At 42.4% G+C, this 21087-nt stretch overlaps 1 protein-coding gene across 1 annotated transcript in view; it reads right to left on the bottom strand.

Moving 5' to 3' along the window:
* Nucleotides 1-189: 189 nt before the first annotated feature.
* Nucleotides 190-21087, bottom strand: part of srrm3 (serine/arginine repetitive matrix 3) — a 166594-nt gene continuing 145696 nt past the window's right edge. Inside the window, exons 11-14 of the mRNA XM_031807843.1 lie at nt 7018-7319; nt 2899-3168; nt 2282-2416; nt 190-498 (exon numbers count right to left, since the gene is read on the bottom strand). Coding sequence (XP_031663703.1) covers nt 219-498; nt 2282-2416; nt 2899-3168; nt 7018-7319 — 987 coding nt within the window. The 3' untranslated portion in view covers nt 190-218. The remainder of the gene's footprint in view (nt 499-2281; nt 2417-2898; nt 3169-7017; nt 7320-21087) is intronic.

Raw genomic sequence — 21087 nt, 5'->3', positions numbered from 1 at the left:
CAGATCCAGGCTCTGGTTAACGCTGGTATTCAGAGATGGAGACTGAGGATGGTAGAAAAAAACAGAGAAAGTCTGACCCTGTGTTTGGACCAATCAGGGACGCATAACATGATTTATCTCCCTCCCCCTCTCTCTCCCTCAATCTTTCCTGCTGTTCTCCCCCATCTATCTCTCTCACCCCCCCCCCCCCAACTCTCCCTCTCTCAGTCTCTGTCTCATCAGAAGCCGGGGCTTTCATAGCTGCTACGACTGTAGTTGCTGTGGCTCCTGGGGCTGCGTGAGCGGCTGTGGCTCCTGGGGCTGCGTGAGCGGCTGTGGCTCCTGGGGCTGCGTGAGCGGCTGTGGCTCCTGGGGCTGCGTGAGCGGCTGTGGCTCCTGGTGCTGCTGTGACTGCAGCTGTAGCTGCGGCTGCGACTCCTCCCTGAATGGGAGGGGCTTGACATGGAACTGGAGGAGGAAGGGCTGGGGCGGTAGTACGGGATAGGCCGCTTCCGAGCGCTGAGGAGAGGAGAGGGTAGGAGATTAGACAGTACATAAAGAACTTGTAGGAGTTAGTTAGTGTGAGGAGGACCAGCACATTGACAGCTGACCAGAGAGCGTGTTTTCTTGTCTCTGTTACAGTATGGTCCAGTAGGAATGCTGTACGTTTTGCAACATAATCCATTTTTTAAATACTCTCAGGATTTAAATATCAAATGTATTTAAAAAAATATATGTATAAATAATCCATGTACTGTACCACGTCAAATCTACAACATGTTTGAATCTTCATAAAAGTAAAAAATAAATAAAAATAAGGCACTTGGTCAGCTGTCATCAAAAGCAGACCAGAGAAATAGGCATACTGTAGTTATCATTGTATTTATTACTATAGTTATTACTGTGGTTGTTTCTGTAGTTATTATTGTGTTTATTACTGTGGTTGTTACTGTAGTTATTATTGTATTTATTACTGTAGTTGTTTCTGTAGTTATTATTGTATTTATTACTGTGGTTGTTACTGTGGTTGTTACTATGGTTATTAGGTGGTACAGTCAGATTGAGAGGTGCTGAAAGAGAGCAGATGCATATGTTAGTTAGTAGGCATCCGCACACACACACACACACACACACACACACACACACACACACACACACACACACACACACACACACACACACACACACACACACACACACACACACACACACACACACACACACACACACACACACACACACACACACTTCAATGGGTTAAAAGCGCTGAGATTGCCTTGTTAGTGGACATCCTCAAGGTGCAACCTAAGTGACACTTGCAGAAGTTGAGAGGTATGAGAGGTTGCTGCTGGTAAGTTAAGAGCTGTTAGCCACACAAAAAGGACAGGAAGATTATCTGAAGGTTTAGCCATCAACCACAAATCAGGTGATTTAACGATCTAGGAACGACGTCAGCTCTATCAAGGTGCTTCTGCTACTGAATGAGAATTCACTGGAAACATCTCAAAATAATTTCTGTCGATCCACAATTTGGGACAACGGCCAAGTTCAAGGAAGACATTACTGACCAAGATGAAGGCCTTGATAGCACCTTCATCAAAAACACCTGTGTTATAACATTAGTGGATATCTGACTGTTTCTCTAGTGCTTGTGTGAGTTTATTCAAGCGGCTTTACAAAAAGAAAAGAGGATAGAAAGAAGGAGAGAGACTCGAGGGAAAGGAGAGGCAGCAGGGTTACTCTTGGGAAGTTTGTTCTGTTGGTTAGCTGCATCACCAGACTTCAGACAGGAGAACTAGGAGAGTCCTTCTGCACGGCAACTGTTACCACAGTAACCTAGCCTGCAGCTCAGCAGCATTCTGTTGTCTTGGCTTCCGGGGGACTCTTCCTTTGTACAGGATTGACAGAGGAGTGACAGAACCAGCATTTTATCGAAAAGCACTCCATACATATTCTGGGAAATACAATTGAATCATATTATTGCTAATGTGTGCCATCGCTCAGCTGTGACAAATCCATTCTGTAATAAAGGTTGTACACTTCTATAATATAAATACATTTCACCTGAAATAATATAACCTTTTCAGTTCCACTTGATTAAGGATAAAACACACACTATGTACATAAAAGAACCCCACATTTACAGTAATTATGCTGAGTATTCACAATCAAATTGTTGAGAAAAACCAAAGAAAAGCTGAGAGGGAGAAACCTTGACAATCTCTCCCATAGATGTCAGTGTTACAATTTTATTCTGCTTTCACTGAAGGAGCGCGGCTAGATACTGTAGATCTTCTTTTACCTGGTGATTCTGCGAGCCTCCATGAAGCTGGGAGAGTCTCGTCTCCTCTTCCTGATGGGAGAGTAGCTCCTGGAACGACGGTGAGCACGGTCAGCGTCAGAGTGGTGAGGACTATCTCTGTCCTTAGCGGAAAAACTGAAAAATACACAGAAATTGTCATGTGTACTGGACAGGCAAAACAAACAACTAAATATATGAAAAAAGTTATGTTTGTGTCAAGATAAAATCCCTGGGGAGCTAAACTAAACTACAAAAGTTTCTAGTAGACCTAAAACCAAGAGGTTAATCTGGCCTTCCAGGTAGGTTAACTATTATCCATAGACTAGTAAGTCTCCTTCCTCATGGTGGTACAGGGGTTCTTCCTTCTTCCTCCGCGACCATTTGTGGAAGATGGTGGCAGATTGTGGTAAATTGCGTCATTCTGGCAACAATGGCTGTCCCTTAAGTAATGCAGCAAGTCACAACGTTTACAGGAAGAACCATTGTAGGTTAACTCTCAGCCACAGACTAGTAAGTCACCCTTCCTCTTGGTGGTAGGTTAACTCTCAGCCACAGACTAGTAAGTCACCCTTCCTCTTGGTGGTAGGTTAACTCTCAGCCACAGACTAGTAAGTCACCTGGAATTGTTCTGTCTGGCATGGATGTGGAGGGACTTGGCCTTGCTGGGGCCTCTCTCTCTGGAGGCAGAGCATGATGAGGACCGTCCTGAGCTCCAGGAGCTGCTGCGCTGGCGGACACCGACACCGCCCCGCCCCCGAGACTCACTCTTCTTGGTGCCTGACCCAGACGCATGGTGGTGCCGCCCTGGGGATGCAGACAGCCTCTGGTGATGGGCCTGTCCCCGACCCCCACGGCGGTGACGCTTGGAAGAGTGGGATCTTTTAGTCCTGGAGGTAGATGGGTAACGAGTATCATTTGATTAGTGGTAACAGAGAAAAGATGGCGGTCATGGTGGATAACTTTAGTAGGTTTTACTTATTTGTATTTTTTTTTACCTTTAATTTACTAGGCAAGTCATTAAGAACAAATTCTTATTTAACAATATAAGGGACGCATGAGTCACTGATGTGATCTTCCTGTCTGGGTTGACGCCCCCCCTTGGGTTGTGCCGTGGCGGAGATCTTTGTGGGCTATACTCGGCCTTGTCTCAGGATGGTAAGTTGGTGGTTGAAGATATCCCTCTAGTGGTGTGGGGGCTGTGCTTTGGCAAAGTGGGTGGGGTTATATCCTTCCTGTTTGGCCCTGTCCGGGGGTGTCATCGGATGGGGCCACAGTGTCTCCTGACCCCTCCTGTCTCAGCCTCCAGTATTTATGCTGCAGTAGTTTATGTGTCAGGGGGCTAGGGTCAGTTTGTTATATCTGGAGTACTTCTCCTGTCTTATCCGGTGTCCTGTGTGAATTTAAGTATGCTCTCTCTAATTCTCTCTTTCTTTCTCTCTCTCGGAGGACCTGAGCCCTAGGACCATGCCTCGGGACTACCTGACATGATGACTCCTTGCTGTCCCCAGTCCACCTGACCGTGCTGCTGCTCCAGTTTCAACTGTTTTGCCTGTGATTATTATTATTTGACCATGCTGGTCATTTATGAATATTTCAACATCTTGGCCATGTTCTGTTATAATCTCCACCCGGCACAGCCAGAAGAGGACTGGCCACCCCTCATAGCCTGGTTCCTCTCTAGGTTTTAGCCACCGTGCTTCTACACCTGCATTGCTTGCTGGGTTTCTGTACAGCACTTTGAGATATCCACTGATGTACGAAGGGCTATATAAATACATTTGATTTGATGTATATATATATATGACACACACAGTACATTCGGAAAGTATTCAGACCCCTTCCCTTTTTCCATGTTTTGTTACATTACATCCTTATTCTAAAATGGATTAAATAACAAAATGTCCTCATCACTCGACACACAATACCCCATAATGACATCACAATACCCCATAATGACATCACAATACCCCCATAATGACATCACAATACCCCCATAATGACATCACAATACCCCCATAATGACAAAGCAAAAACAGGTTTTTAGAAATGTTTGCAAATGTATAAAAAAAAATAAAAAAAACATAAATATGACATTTACATAAGTATTCAGATCCTTGGCTCAGTATTTTGTTGTTGAAGCACCTTTGGCAGCGATTACAGCCTCGAGTCTTCTTGGGTATGACTCTACAAGCTTGGCACAGTTGTATTTGGGGAGTTTCTCCCATTCTTCTTTGCAGATCCTCTAAAGGACATTCAGATACTTGTCCAGAAGCCACTCCTGTGTTGTCTTGGCTGTCTGCTTACGGACGTTGTCCTGTTGGAAGGTGAGCCTTTGCTCCAGTCTGAGGTCCTGAGTGCTCTGGAGCAGGTTTTCATCAAGGATCTCTCTGGACTTTGCTCCATTCATCTTTCCTTCAATCCTGACAAGTCTCCCAGTCTCTGAAAAACATCCCCACAGCATGATGCTGCCACCACCATGCTTCACCGTAGGGATGGTGTCAGGTTTCCTCCAGACGTGACGCTTGGCATTCAGGCCAAAGAGTTCAGTCTTGGTTTCATCCGACCAGAGAATCTTGTTTCTCATGGTCTGAGAGTCCTTTAGGTGCCTTTTGGCAAACTACAGGAGGGCTGTGAAGTGCCTTTTACAGTGCCTTGCGAAAGTATTCGGCCCCCTTGAACTTTGCGACCTTTTGCCACATTTCAGGCTTCAAACATAAAGATATAAAACTGTATTTTTTTGTGAAGAATCAACAACAAGTGGGACACAATCATGAAGTGGAACGACATTTATTGGATATTTCAAACCTTTTTAACAAATCAAAAACTGATTCCGTTTTCTCAAGGCACTGTACTGAGGAGTAGCTTCCGTCTGTCCACTATCTACTCTCTCTACTGTAACTCTCTACTGTAACTCTACTATCTCTACTCTCTCTACACTCTACCATTGAAAATTTGTTTTTTTTATTATTTAACCTTTATTTAAGTCAATTAAGAACAAATTCTTATTTACAATGACGGCCTACACCGGCCAAACCCAGACGACACTGGGCCAATTGTCCACCGCCCTATGGGACTCCCAATCATGGCCGATTGTGATACAGCCTGGATTCAAACCAGGGTGTCTGAAGTGATGCCTCTAACACTGAAACACAGTACCTTAGAGCGCTGCGCCACTCGGGAGCCCCATAAAGGCCTGGTGGATTGGTGGAGTGCTGCAGAGATGGTTGTCCTTCTGGAAAGTCCTCCCATATCCACAGAGGTACTCTGGAGCTCTTTCAGAGTGACCATCGGGTTCTTGGTCACCTCCCCGACCAAGGCCCTTCTCCCCTGATGGCTCAGGTTGGCCGGGCAGCCAGCTCTAGGAAGAGTCTTGGTGGTTCCAAACTGCTTCCATTTAAGATTGGTGGAGGCCACTGTGTTCTTGGGAACGTTCAATGCTGCATACAGTTTTTGGTATCCTTCCCCAGATCTGTGCCTCATCACAATACTGTCTCGGATCTCTACGGACAATTCATTCGACCTCATGGCTTGGTTTTTGCTCTGACATGCACTGTCAACTGTGGGACCTTATATAGACAGGTGTGTGCCTTCCCAAATCATGTCCAATCAATTGAATTTACCACAGGTGGACACCAATCAAGTTGTAGAAACATCTCAAGGATGATCAATGGAAACAAGATGAGCTCAATTTCAGGTCTCAAAGCAAAAGGTCTGAATACTTATGTAAAGATGGTATTTCTATTTTTATTTGTAATAAATTTGCACAAAATAACAAACTGTTTTCGCTTTGTCATCATGCAGTATTGTGTGTAGATTTATGACTTTAAAAAAAATCCATTTTAGAAAAAGGAGATTTATAACATAAAAAAAAAAGGGAAGGGGTCTGAATAGTTTGAGTGGACTGTTGATATATTATTTAATTTTTGATTATATTTGTGTTATTCTTGCTGCAGCACTCTCAGCACCCCTACTTCCCACATCTATGTTTGTTATGGTCTGTGGAGTGCATTTTCCTTGCTTGGTTTAGGTCCATTTGTAGAATTTATGCCAAGGTGTATGAAAGCTGTTCTGGCAGCTTGTGGTTGCCAAGGTGTATGAAAGCTGTTCTGGCAGCTTGTGGTTGCCAAGGTGTATGAAAGCTGTTCTGGCAGCTTGTGGTTGCCAAGGTGTATGAAAGCTGTTCTGGCAGCTTGTGGTTGCCAAGGTGTATGAAAGCTGTTCTGGCAGCTTGTGGTTGCCAAGGTGTATGAAAGCTGTTCTGGCAGCTTGTGGTTGCCAAACATCCTTTTAAGACATTTATGTTGGTGTTTCCTTTATTTTGGCAGTTACCTTGTAGGCGCTTGTGATACAATGTCATCCACAGTAATTTATTTGAAACTCTGTTTTTTTTAAATTATGCTCTTTCGTGTATTTAGAACATTGTGGTTGGATAAAAAAAAAAACGATCAGATTTTTTTTGCCTCTTGGGCTTGGGAGCAGCCCCTGACTCAAACAATTGACCAGTCACATTTATTCATCATTCCATTTTTTTGGTGGGGATTTTTTATGAATCGGTTACCCAATCAGTACAGGTCATGTAATATTTGTTTTTGTAAAAGTAACTTTTTTTTGGACTGTTTCTTGGGCTTCCATGGGCCGGTGCTCAGGGGTTTAAACTCCAGGAATTCCCTGCATTAATCCGGCCCTGTCAATGGTAAAGGTTATGTCAGTATGACCGGTCCAATCTCTCTGCTTACTTCTTCTGGTGAGAGCTCTTTTCTCTGTGAGGATGCAGGTTATGTTGAGAGTGGGCGGAGTCACTGCTGTGAGTCGGCGAATGGGAGCGCTTCCCCTGGACTCTGTGACCTCCCCATCTCCCTGACGACCCCAGGTCCGTCGTCTGCCTGTCCTCCCCATGTAGGGCCTCTCCAGCCTGGGCAGCAGTACTTCCTGGGGCCCTGTAGAGGGCAGTGTGGGCCTTGTTCTCTCCTCCTCTCAGTTGTGGCAGTATCGTGGTCGACTGGGCTCCCGGAGAAACAGCAGTCAGCATTCTCAGCTTCTGTAGAGAGATGATAACCAACAAACGGAAAAAAAAGAACGAAAGACAAAACAGAAGAAAGGGGAAGAAATGGCCTTAGAGTTTGTCACAGTGGAGGGTTCGAGTGCTACGGTGTACTTGCCAAAAGAGGGTCAACATCTAAAAGAAAAGATCTAGGTTTTTTTCTTGATATGGCTTATAGACAGTCCTCTATGGTACAACGCATGCAATACTTTGGCATGCAAAATCATAATGAGACGAAGAAATCATAATCCCAATAAGAAACAACAACAAAAAACTAGAAGAGGGAGAGGAAGAATGGCAAACAATATCAAATGGAATAATACAGTTAAAGAGCAGAGAGGAGAACAGAGAAGAAAAGAGAGAGGAGAGTAAGAGAGTTACAGTAGAGAGAGTTACAGTAGAGAGAGTTACAGTAGAGAGAGTTACAGTAGAGAGAGTTACAGTAGAGAGAGTTACAGTAGAGAGTAGAGAGTTACAGTAGAGAGAGTTACAGTAGAGAGAGTTACAGTAGAGAGAGTTACAGTAGAGAGTAGAGAGTTACAGTAGAGAGAGTTACAGTAGAGAGTAGAGAGTTACAGTAGAGAGAGTTACAGTAGAGAGAGTTACAGTAGAGAGAGTTACAGTAGAGAGAGTTACAGTAGAGAGAGTTACAGTAGAGAGTAGAGAGTTACAGTAGAGAGAGTTACAGTAGAGAGAGTTACAGTAGAGAGAGTTACAGTAGAGAGTAGAGAGTTACAGTAGAGAGAGTTACAGTAGAGAGTAGAGAGTTACAGTAGAGAGAGTTACAGTAGAGAGAGTTACAGTAGAGAGAGTTACAGTAGAGAGTAGAGAGTTACAGTAGAGAGAGTTACAGTAGAGAGTAGAGAGTTACAGTAGAGAGAGTTACAGTAGAGAGTTACAGTAGAGAGTAGAGAGTTACAGTAGAGAGAGTTACAGTAGAGAGAGTTACAGTAGAGAGTAGAGAGTTACAGTAGAGAGAGTTACAGTAGAGAGAGTTACAGTAGAGAGAGTTACAGTAGAGAGTAGAGAGTTACAGTAGAGAGAGTTACAGTAGAGAGAGTTACAGTAGAGAGAGTTACAGTAGAGAGAGTTACAGTAGAGAGTAGAGAGTTACAGTAGAGAGAGTTACAGTAGAGAGAGTTACAGTAGAGAGTAGAGAGTTACAGTAGAGAGAGTTACAGTAGAGAGAGTTACAGTAGAGAGAGTTACAGTAGAGAGAGTTACCGTAGAGAGAGTTACAGTAGAGAGTTACAGTAGAGAGTAGTAGAGTACGTAGAAGAGTTACAGTAGAGAGAGTTACAGTAGAGAGAGTTTTTTTTTTGTACAGTAGAGAGAGTTACAGTAGAGAGTAGAGAGTTTACAGTAAGAAAGAGTTACAGTAGAGAGAGTTACAGTAGAGAGTAGAGAGTTACAGTAGAGAGAGTTACAGTAGAGAGAGTTACAGTAGAGAGAGTTACAGTAGAGAGTAGAGAGTTACAGTAGAGAGAGTTACAGTAGAGAGAGTTACAGAGAGAGAGTTACAGGTAGAGAGAGTACAGTAGAGATGAGAGAGTTACAGTAGAGAGAGTTACAGTAGAGAGAGGTTACAGTAGAGAGAGTTAGTAGAGAGAGTTACAGTAGAGAGTAGAGAGTTACAGTAGAGAGAGTTACAGTAGAGAGAGTTACAGTAGAGAGTAGAGAGTTACAGTAGAGAGAGTTACAGTAGAGAGAGTTTACAGTAGAGAGAGTTACAGTAGAGAGAGTTACAGTAGAGAGTTACAGTAGAGAGTAGAGAGTTACAGTAGAGAGAGTTACAGTAGAGAGAGTTACAGTAGAGAGAGTTACAGTAGAGAGTAGAGAGTTTACAGTAGAGAGAGTTACAGTAGAGAGAGAGTTACAGTAGAGAGTAGAGAGTTACAGTAGAGAGAGTTACAGTAGAGAGAGTTACAGTAGAGAGTAGAGAGTTACAGTAGAGAGAGTTACAGTAGAGAGAGTTACAGTAGAGAGAGTTACAGTAGAGAGAGTTACAGTAGAGAGTAGAGAGTTACAGTAGAGAGAGTTACAGTAGAGAGAGTTACAGTAGAGAGTAGAGAGTTACAGTAGAGAGAGTTACAGTAGAGAGAGTTTACAGTAGAGAGTAGAGAGTTACAGTAGAGAGAGTTACAGTAGAGAGTAAAGAGAGCTAAGTAGAGAGAGTAGAGAGTTACAGTAGATATAGTAGAGAGAGTTACAGTAGAGAGAGTTACAGTAGAGAGAGTTACAGTAGAGAGTAAAGAGAGCTAAAGTAGAGAGAGTAGAGAGTTACAGTAGATATAGTAGAGAGAGTTACAGTAGAGAGAGTAGAGAGAGTTACAGTAGAGACAGTTACAGTAGAGAGTAAAGAGAGCTAAAGTAGAGAGAGTAGAGAGTTACAGTAGATATAGTAGAGAGAGTTACAGTAGAGAGAGTAGAGAGAGTTACAGTAGAGAGAGTAGAGAGAGTTACAGTAGAGAGAGTTACAGTAGAGATAGTTACAGTAGAGAGAGTTACAGTAGAGAGTAGAGAGTTACAGTAGAGAGAGTTACAGTAGAGAGTAGAGAGTTACAGTAGAGAGAGTTACAGTAGAGAGTAGAGAGTTACAGTAGAGAGAGTTACAGTAGAGAGAGTTACAGTAGAGAGAGTTACAGTAGCGAGAGTTACAGTAGAGAGAGTACAGTAGAGAGTACGAGAAGTTTACAGTAGAGAGAGTTACAGTAGGAGAGAGTTACAGTAGAGAGTAGTTACAGTAGAGAGTAGAGAGTTACAGTAGAGAGAGTTACAGTAGAGAGTAGAGAGTTACAGTAGAGAGAGTTACAGTAGAGAGAGTTACAGTAGAGAGAGTTACAGTAGAGAGTAGAGAGTTACAGTAGAGAGAGTTACAGTAGAGAGTAGAGAGTTACAGTAGAGAGAGTTACAGTAGAGAGTTACAGTAGAGAGTAGAGAGTTACAGTAGAGAGAGTTACAGTAGAGAGAGTTACAGTAGAGAGTAGAGAGTTACAGTAGAGAGAGTTACAGTAGAGAGAGTTACAGTAGAGAGAGTTACAGTAGAGAGTAGAGAGTTACAGTAGAGAGAGTTACAGTAGAGAGAGTTACAGTAGAGAGAGTTACAGTAGAGAGAGTTACAGTAGAGAGTAGAGAGTTACAGTAGAGAGAGTTACAGTAGAGAGAGTTACAGTAGAGAGTAGAGAGTTACAGTAGAGAGAGTTACAGTAGAGAGAGTTACAGTAGAGAGAGTTACAGTAGAGAGAGTTACAGTAGAGAGAGTTACAGTAGAGAGTTACAGTAGAGAGTAGAGAGTTACAGTAGAGAGAGTTACAGTAGAGAGAGTTACAGTAGAGAGAGTTACAGTAGAGAGAGTTACAGTAGAGAGTAGAGAGTTACAGTAGAAAGAGTTACAGTAGAGAGAGTTACAGTAGAGAGTAGAGAGTTACAGTAGAGAGAGTTACAGTAGAGAGAGTTACAGTAGAGAGAGTTACAGTAGAGAGTAGAGAGTTACAGTAGAGAGAGTTACAGTAGAGAGAGTTACAGTAGAGAGAGTTACAGTAGAGAGAGTTACAGTAGAGATGAGAGAGTTACAGTAGAGAGAGTTACAGTAGAGAGAGTTACAGTAGAGAGAGTTACAGTAGAGAGAGTTACGTAGAGAGTAGAGAGTTACAGTAGAGAGAGTTACAGTAGAGAGAGTTACAGTAGAGAGTAGAGAGTTACAGTAGAGAGAGTTACAGTAGAGAAGAGTTACAGTAGAGAGAGTTACAGTAGAGGAGAGTTACAGTAGAGAGTTACAGTAGAGAGTAGAGGAGTTACAGTAGAGAGAGTTACAGTAGAGAGAGTTACAGTAGAGAGAGTTACAGTAGAGAGTAGAGAGTTACTAGTAGAGAGAGTTACAGTAGAGAGAGTTACAGTAGAGAGTAGAGAGTTACAGTAGAGAGAGTTACAGTAGAGAAGAGTTACAGTAGAGAGTAGAGAGTTACAGTAGAGAGAGTTACAGTAGAGAGAGTTACAGTAGAGAGAGTTACAGTAGAGAGAGTTACAGTAGAGAGTAGAGAGTTACAGTAGAGAGAGTTACAGTAGAGAGAGTTACAGTAGAGAGTAGAGAGTTACAGTAGAGAGAGTTACAGTAGAGAGAGTTACAGTAGAGAGTAGAGAGTTACAGTAGAGAGAGTTACAGTAGAGAGTAAAGAGAGCTAAGTAGAGAGAGTAGAGAGTTACAGTAGATATAGTAGAGAGAGTTACAGTAGAGAGAGTTACAGTAGAGAGAGTTACAGTAGAGAGTAAAGAGAGCTAAAGTAGAGAGAGTAGAGAGTTACAGTAGATATAGTAGAGAGAGTTACAGTAGAGAGAGTAGAGAGAGTTACAGTAGAGACAGTTACAGTAGAGAGTAAAGAGAGCTAAGTAGAGAGAGTAGAGAGTTACAGTAGATATAGTAGAGAGAGTTACAGTAGAGAGAGTAGAGAGAGTTACAGTAGAGAGAGTAGAGAGAGTTACAGTAGAGAGAGTTACAGTAGAGATAGTAGAGAGAGTAACAGTAGAGAGAGTAGAGAGTTACAGTAGAGAGAGTAGAGAGAGTTACAGTATAGAGAGTAGAGAGAGTTACAGTAGATAGAGTAGAGAGAGTTACCAGTAGAGATAGTAGAAAAAGGAACAGTAGAGAGAGTAGAGAGTTACAGTAGATAAAGTAGAGAGAGTTACAGTAGAGAGTAAAGAGAGTTAAAGTAGAGAGAGTAGAGAGTTACAGTAGATAGAGTAGAGAGAGTTACAGTAGAGAGAGTAGAGTTACAGTAGAGAGAGTTACAGTAGAGAGTTACAGTAGAGAGAGTTACAGTAGAGAGAGTTACAGTAGAGAGAGTAGAGTTTACAGTAGAGAGAGTTACAATAGAGAGAGTTACAGTATAGAGAGTAGAGTTACAGTAGAGAGAGTAGAGAGAGTTACAGTACAGAGAGTTACAGTAGAGAGAGTTACAGTAGAGAGAGCTACAGTAGAGAGAGTTACAGTAGAGAGTTACAGTAGAGAGAGTTACAGTAGAGAGTTACAGTAGAGAGAGTTACAGTAGAGAGAGTAGAGAGTTACAGTAGAAAGAGCTATAGTAGAGAGAGTTACAGTAGAGAGTTACAGTAGAGAGAGTTAGATTAGAGAGAGTTACAGTAGAGAGAGTAGAGAGTTACAGTAGAGAGAGTTACAGTAGAGCGTTACAGTAGAGAGAGTTACAGTAGAGCGTTACAGTAGAGAGAGTTACAGTGGAGGGCTACAGTTGCGAGTTACAGTACAGTGAGTTACAGTAGAGAGAGTTACATTAGAGAGAGTTACAGTAGAGAGTAGAGAGTTACAGTAGAGAGAGTTACAGTAGAGAGTAGAGTTACAGTAGAGAGAGTTACAGTAGAGAGTAGAGAGTTACAGTAGAGAGAGTTACAGTAGAGAGTAGAGTTACAGTAGAGAGAGTTAGAGTAGAGAGAGTTACAGTAGAGAGAGTAAATGTAGAGAGAGTTACAGTAGAGAGTAGAGAGTTACAGTAGAGAGAGTTACAGTAGAGAGAGTAGAGAGTTACTGTAGAGAGTAGAGAGAGTTACAGTAGAGAGAGCTAAAGTAGAGAGTTACAGTACAGAGAGTTACAGTAGAGAGTTACAGTAGAGAGAGTTACAGTAGAGAGAGTAGAGAGTTACAGTAGAGAGAGTTACAGTAGAGAGTAGAGAGTTACAGTGGAGAGAGTTACAGTACAGAGAGTTACAGTAGAGAGAGTAGAGAGTTACAGTAGAGAGAGTTACAGTAGAGAGTAGAGAGTTACAGTGGAGAGAGTTACAGTAGAGAGAGTTACAGTTGAGAACTACAGTAGAGAGCTACAGTAGAGAGTTACAGTAGAGAGCTACAGTAGAGAGTATAGAGTTACAGTAGAGAGTTACAATAGAGAGTAGAGAGTTACAGTAGAGAGTAGAGAGTTACAGTAGAGAGTTACAGTAGAGAGAGTTACAGTAGAGAGAGTTACAGTAGAGAGTAGAGAGCTACAGTAGAGAAAGATACAGTAGAGAGTTACAGTAGAGGGTAGACAGTTACAGTAGAGAAAGATACAGTAGAGAGTTACAGTAGAGAAAAGAGAGTTACAGTAGAGAAAGTTACAGTAGAGAGGGTTACAGTAGAGAGTAGAGAGTTACAGTAGAGGGAGTTACAGTAGAGAGAGTTACAGTAGAAATAGTTATAGTAGAGAAAGTTACAGTAGAGATAGTTACAGTAGAGAGAGTTATAGTAGAGAAAGTTACAGTAGAGATAGTTACAGTAGAGAGAGTTACAGTAGAAATAGTTATAGTAGAGAGAGTTACAGTAGAGAGAGTTACAGTAGAGAGGAGTAGAGAGTTACACTAGAGAGGAGTTACAGTAGAGAGAGTTACAGTAGAATAGTTATAGTAGAGAGAGTTACAGTAGAGAGGAGTTACAGTAGAGAGAGTAGAGAGTTACAGTAGAGAGAGTTACAGTAGAGAGAGTTACAGTAGAATAGTTATAGTAGAGAAAGTTACAGTAGAGATAGTTACAGTAGAGAGAGTTATAGTAGAGAAAGTTACAGTAGAGATAGTTACAGTAGAGAGAGTTACAGTAGAAATAGTTATAGTAGAGAGAGTTACAGTAGAGAGAGTTACAGTAGAGAGAGTAGAGAGTTACACTAGAGAGTTACAGTAGAGAGAGTTACAGTAGAGAGTAGAGAGTTACAGTAGAGAAAGTTACAGTAGAGAGAGTTACAGTAGAGAGAGTTACAGTAGAGAGTAGAGAGTTACAGTAGAGAAAGTTACAGTAGAGAGAGTTACAGTAGAGAGAGTTACAGTAGAGAGTAGAGAGTAGAGAGTTACAGTAGAGAGAGTTACAGTAGAAATAGTTATAGTAGAGAGAATTACAGTAGAGAGAGTTACAGTAGAGAGAGTTACAGTAGAGAGAGTAGAGAGTTACAGTAGAGAGAGTTACAGTAGAGAGTAGAGAGTTACAGTAGAGGGAGTTACAGTAGAGAGAGTTACAGTAGAAATAGTTATAGTAGAGAGAGTTACAGTAGAGAGAGTTACAGTAGAGAGAGTAGAGAGTTACAGTAGAGAAAGTTACAGTAGAGAGAGTTACAGTAGAGAGTAGAGAGTTACAGTAGAGAAAGTTACAGTAGAGAGAGTTACAGTAGAGAGAGTTACAGTAGAGAGTAGAGAGTTACAGTAGAGAAAGTTACAGTAGAGAGAGTTACAGTAGAGAGTAGAGAGTAGAGTTACAGTAGAGAGAGTTACAGTAGAAATAGTTATAGTAGAGAGAATACAGTAGAGAGAGTTACAGTAGAGAGAGTAGAGAGTTACAGTAGAGAAAGTTACAGTAGAGAGAGTTACAGTAGAGAGTAGAGAGTTACAGTAGAGAAAGTTACAGTAGAGAGAGTTACAGTAGAGAGAGTTACAGTAGAGAGAGTTACAGTAGAGAGAGTTATAGTAGAGAAAGTTACAGTAGAGAGAGTTACAGTAGAGAGAGTTACAGTAGAGAGAGTTACAGTAGAGAGAGTTACAGTAGAGAGTTACAGTAGAGAGAGTAGAGAGTTACAGTAGAGAGAGTTATAGTAGAGAAAGTTACAGTAGAGAGAGTACAGTAGAGAGAGTTACAGTAGAGAGAGTTACAGTAGAGAGAGTTATAGTAGAGAGAGTTACAGTAGAGAGAGTTACAGTAGAGAGAGTTATAGTAGAGAGAGTTACAGTAGAGAGAGTTACAGTAGAGAGAGTTACAGTAGAGAGAGTTACAGTAGAGAGAGTTACAGTAGAGAGAGTTACAGTAGAGAGAGTAGAGAGTTACAGATTTGTAGAATAGAAAAGATGACTTCTTGCAGTTTTAGTAACAGCTAAAAAACTAATATGAAACAAAACAAATAAAAAAGAGTAGACAACTTGACGGAACATCACAGAAATGGAAGGAACAAAATAAATTATTCACAATTATAGTCAAGTCAAATCAGAAAAACAAATCGTCTTCTATTCAATAGATTTCTTTTTGTGGAGTTTTTTCCCTGGAGTAGACAATTGCTGAGATGTGAACAGCGACCCATTTTCTTTTTCTGTTTTTTAAAATCGTTACTGTTGTTTAACCTCTTGGTTAACATCCTCTTGGGTAATATCCACTTACCAATAAAGTGGCATTCCCTCCTTTAGTAGGTAAGGTATGAAGAAAAGGGAAAAGTGGGCAACATAAGTGCATCATTAGATTTCACAAAATGCAAGAGAAAAAGACACAAACCCTTCCCTGGCAGAGTGAGGCATGAGACAAACCCTTCCCTGGCAGAGTGAGGCATGAGACAAACTCTTCCCTGGCAGAGTGAGGCATGAGACAAACTCTTCCCTGGCAGAGTGAGGCATGAGTCAAACCCTTCCCTGGCAGAGTGAGGCATGAGACAAACTCTTCCCTGGCAGAGTGAGGCATGAGACAAACTCTTCCCTGGCAGAGTGAGGCATGAGACAAACCCTTCCCTGGCAGAGTGAGGCATGAGACAAACCCTTCCCTGGCAGAGTGAGGCATGAGACAAACTCTTCCCTGGCAGAGTGAGGCATGAGACAAACCCTTCCCTGGCAGAGTGAGGCATGAGTCAAACCCTTCCCTGGCAGAGTGAGGCATGAGACAAACCCTTCCCTGGCAGAGTGAGGCATGAGACAAACCCTTCCCTGGCAGAGTGAGGCATGAGACAAACCCTTCCCTGGCAGAGTGAGGCATGAGACAAACTCTTCCCTGGCAGAGTGAGGCATGAGACAAACCCTTCCCTGGCAGAGTGAGGCATGAGTCAAACCCTTCCCTGGCAGAGTGAGGCATGAGACAAACCCTTCCCTGGCAGAGTGAGGCATGAGACAAACCCTTCCCTGGCAGAGTGAGGCATGAGACAAACTCTTCCCTGGCAGAGTGAGGCATGAGACAACCCCTTCCCTGGCAGAGTGAGGCATGAGTCAAACCCTTCCCTGGCAGAGTGAGGCATGAGACAAAACCTTCCCTGGCAGAGTGAGGCATGAGACAAAACCTTCCCTGGCAGAGTGAGGCATGAGACAAACCCTTCCCTGGCAGAGTGAGGCATGAGACAAACCCTTCCCTGGCAGAGTGAGGCATGAGTCAAACCCTTCCCTGGCAGAGTGAGGCATGAGACAAAACCTTCCCTGGCAGAGTGAGGCATGAGACAAACCCTTCCCTGGCAGAGTTAGGCATGAGACAAACCCTTCCCTGGCAGAGTGAGGCATGAGACAAACCCTTCCCTGGCAGAGTGAGGCATGAGACAAAACCTTCCCTGGCAGAGTGAGGCATGAGACAAAACCTTCCCTGGCAGAGTGAGGCATGAGACAACCCCTTCCCTGGCAGAGTGAGGCATGAGACAAAACCTTCCCTGGCAGAGTGAGGCATGAGACAAACCCTTCCCTGGCAGAGTGAGGCATGAGACAACCCCTTCCCTGGCAGAGTGAGGCATGAGACAACCCCTTCCCTGGCAGAGTGAGGCATGAGACAAAACCTTCCCTGGCAGAGTGAGGCATGAGACAATGAAATCAACTGACATTCAATCAAATACAAAAGAGAAAGGAATCAACCACAATGTTCAGGGAACCTCTCACACGGAGAGCAGGTACTGTACATCTCTCAGATCATCCACTCTCCTTCCCATTCCATTCCACCAGAGGGAAGGGTAGACATTCTGTGTGAATGACCATTGCAATAAGTTCTAGGGTTCCAGAGTGTTAAGTTCAGGGGTTCCAGAGTGTTAAGTTCAGGGGTTCCAGAGCGTTAATTCAGGGGTTCCGAGCGTTAAGTTCAAGGGTTCCAGAGTGTTATGTTCAGGGGTTCCAGAGCGTTAAGTTCAGGGGTTCCAGAGCATTAAGTTCAGGGGTTCCAGAGTGTTAAGTTCAGGAGTTCCAGAGTGTTAAGCTCAGGGGTTCCAGAGTGTTATGTTCAGGGGTTCCAGAGTGTTAAGTTCAGGGGTTCCAGAGCGTTAAGTTCAGGGGTTCCAGAGCTTTAAGTTCAGGGGTTCCAGAGCGTTAAGTTCAAGGGTTCCAGAGTGTTATGTTCAGGGGTTTCAGAGCGTTAAGTTCAGGGGTTCCAGAGCATTAAGTTCAGGGGTTCCAGAGCGTTAAGTTCAGGAGTTCCAGAGTGTTAAGCTCAGGGGTTCCAGAGTGTTATGTTCAGGGGTTCCAGAGTGTTAAGTTCAGGGGTTCCAGAGTGTTAAGTTCAGGGGTTCCAGAGTGTTACGCTCAGGGGTTCCAGAGCGTTAAGTTCAGGGGTTCCAGAGTATTAAGTTCAGGGGTTCCAGAGTGTTAAGTTCAGGGGTTCCAGAGTGTTAAGTTCAGGGGTTCCAAAGTGTTAAGTTCAGGGGTTCCAGAGTGTTAAGTTCAGGGGTTCCAGAGTATTAAGTTCAGGGGTTCCAGAGTATTAAGTTCAGGGCTTCCAGAGCGTTAAGTTCAGGGGTTCCAGAGTGTTAAGTTCAGGGGTTCCAGAGTGTTAAGTTCAGGGGTTCCAGAGCGTTACGCTCAGGGGTTCCAGAGCGTTAAGTTCAGGGGTTCCAGAGTATTAAGTTCAGGGGTTCCAGAGTGTTAAGTTCAGGGGTTCCAGAGTGTTAAGTTCAGGGGTTCCAAAGTGTTAAGTTCAGGGGTTCCAGAGTGTTAAGTTCAGGGGTTCCAGAGTATTAAGTTCAGGGGTTCCAGAGTATTAAGTTCAGGGCTTCCAGAGCGTTAAGTTCAGGGGTTCCAGAGTGTTAAGTTCAGGGGTTCCAGAGTATTAAGTTCAGGGGTTCCAGAGTATTAAGTTCAGGGCTTCCAGAGCGTTAAGTTCAGGGGTTCCAGAGTGTTAAGTTCAGGGGTTCCAGAGTATTAAGTTCAGGGGTTCCACCCCCAGATACTATGTTAGGTTACTGTTTGTTCAAACCAAGGCATTTCTTGAAAGCGTGGGGGGTTGCATTTCCCCTGTAACTTTTTGTGCATATGGCATCTTAAGTGGCTCTGTTGAGATGCACAGCTTGCTGCCCGAATCTCTTTTAGTTGTCTGTTTAATGCTATCTATTAATAGGATAGGTGACACAAATCTGTACCAGTGAATTTATACTCAGAGTTGAAGTGTCACCTGCAGCAAAAAGCAACAGTCCTCTGAGAAAACAGGACCTCTGCAAATAGTGCAAATAAACACTTATGGATATTTATTGAGGTTATTCTTAAAACCACAGCTCCATTTTCAAACAGAAATGTGTTTGGTAGACCAACTGTATTACGAGGCCTTTGAGCAAGGGGGCGATGTTGCAAGATACGGTAGGCGGAGGACATTGACATTGGATGCAAGCATTTTCTATCATAAGCCGTATAAACAGGGCAAGGGGCTTCACCCGGTTTTGTGTGTGTGTGTAGATGCTTGTGTGGCGCAATGTCATGGCTGAGTGTGTCTGTGTGTGTGTCTCCGGATACATACAGTTGAAGTCGGAAGTTTATACATACACTTAGGTTGGAGTCAAAACTCGTTTTTCAACCAACCTACCTCTTCCCCATACTGGTATTTATTTATTTATTTTGCTCCTTTGCACCCCAGTATCTCTACTTGCACATTCATCTTCTGCCGATCTACCATTCCAGTGTTTAATTGCTATATTGTAATTACTTCGCCACCATGGCCTATTATTGCCTTAACTCCCTTATGTGACCTTATTTTCACTCACTGTATATAGACTCTTTGTTTTCTTTTGTTCTACTGTATTATTGACTGCATGTTTTGTTTATTCCATGTGTAACTCTGTGTTGTTGTATGTGTCGAATTGCTTTGCTTTATCTTGGCCAGGTCGCAATTGTAAATGAGAACTTGTTCTCAACTAGCCTACCTGGTTAAATAAAGGTGTTCTCAACTAGCCTACCTGGTTAAATAAAGGTGTTCTCACTAGTCTACCTGGTTAAATAAAGGTGTTCTCAACTAGCCTACCTGGTTAAATAAAGGTGTTTTCAACTAGCCTACCTGGTTAAATAAAGGTGTTTTCAACTAGCCTCCCTGGTTAAATAAAGGTGTTCTCAACTAGCCTACCTGGTTAAATAAAGGTGTTCTCAACTAGCCTACCTGGTTAAATAAAGGTGTTCTCAACTAGCCTACCTGGTTAAATAAAGGTGTTCTCAACTAGCCTACCTGGTTAAATAAAGGTGTTCTCAACTAGCCTACCTGGTTAAATAAAGGTGAAATAAATAAAACTAGGGGCAACATTCGGAATTTTGGATGAAAAGCCCAAAGTTAACTGCCTGCTACTCAGGCCCAGAAGCTAGAATATAATTGGTAGATTTGGATAGAAAACGCTCTAAAGTTTCCAAAACGGTTAAAATGTCTGTGAGTATAGCAGAACTGATATGTCAGGTGAAAACCTGAGGAAAATCCATCCAGGAAGTGCTTTTATTTTGAAATGCCTGTTTTTCCATTGAAAGCCTATCCACCATACAGACTTAAGACCCAGTACACCATATCCATGGCTTCCTCTACATGTGGTCAGTCTTTAGGCATTGTTTCAGGCTTTTACTCTGAAAAATGAGGGAGAAACACCACTTTCAATGAGAGGAAATTTCCAGACATGAGTCCAGCGCGTGACCGGGAGCGCGCCTTTCTTGTTTCTCCTTTTCTATTGAAGAAGCTTTTGTCCGGTTTAAATATTATTGATTATTTATGACAAAAACAACCTGAGGATTGATTTTAAACATCGTTTGACATGTTTCTATGAACTTTTATGGTACTTGTAAAAGAATGTGTCTGTCTGTTGTGACTGCGCTTTGTATTACTGAACAAAACACACCAACACAACGGAGGTTTTTGAATATAAAGAGGGACTTTATCGAACAAAACAAACATTTATTGTGTAACATGGAGTCTTCGGAGTGCAACCATATGAAGATCATCAAAGGTAAGTGATTAATTGTATCGCTATTTCTGACTTTTGTTATTTCTGTTTTTGAATTTGGTGCTCTGCAATTTCACTGGATGTTGGCCAGGTGGGACGGTAGTGTCCCACACCCCCTTGAGAGGTTAAACAATTTAAAGGCAATGCTACCAAATACTAATTGAGTGCATGTAAACTTCTGACCCACTGGGAATGTGATGAAAGAAATAAAAGCTGAAATAAATCATTCTCTCTACTATTATTCTGACATTTCACATTCTTAAAATAAATTGGTGATCCTAACTGACCTAAAACAGGGAATTTTTACTTGGATTAATTGTCAGGAATTGTGGAAAAACTGAGTTTAAATGTATTTGGCTAAGGTGTATGTAAACTTCCGACTTCAACTGTAGATCATTATCAGCAGGTCAAAGGTCAAAAGCAGGTATATAAAACTTAAGGAGTTCTCTTGCATGCAATAATCTACTCTCCTGTAAACGCTGACCGCTGAACAGGGACTCTTCATAGAAAAACAACAGAAATAAGAAGCCCTTCTCCACAGAACAAACTAAAGACTAAAAGCTGTAGATGGAAGAAAACACACAGACGCAGGTGATGACAGCTGTTTAGAAACGGCCATCAAGGAAATAAATATGATCAAAATCAAAACTATTTCACCAAGAGAACGGAGAGATGCTGGACAAACAGGAACCAAAACAGAACGAAACGGACCTGCTTCAGATTGGGCAGGATACTGGACTGAATTCAGAATTCAAGTTTAAAAAAACATTCAACTCTAACTAATCAAAATCTTCAAATTGGGCAGGATACTGGACTGAATTCAGAATTCAAGTTTAAAAAAACATTCAACTCTAACTAATCAAAATCTTAAAAGCAAAATATAACTGATAAAAGGAAAA

Source organism: Oncorhynchus kisutch, linkage group LG28 (genome assembly GCF_002021735.2).
Source record: "Oncorhynchus kisutch isolate 150728-3 linkage group LG28, Okis_V2, whole genome shotgun sequence".
In the NCBI taxonomy this organism is placed as follows: Eukaryota; Metazoa; Chordata; class Actinopteri; order Salmoniformes; family Salmonidae; genus Oncorhynchus; species Oncorhynchus kisutch.
The sequence above is the reverse complement of the archived record's forward strand: the minus strand, read 5'-3'. Positions and strand labels throughout refer to the sequence as shown.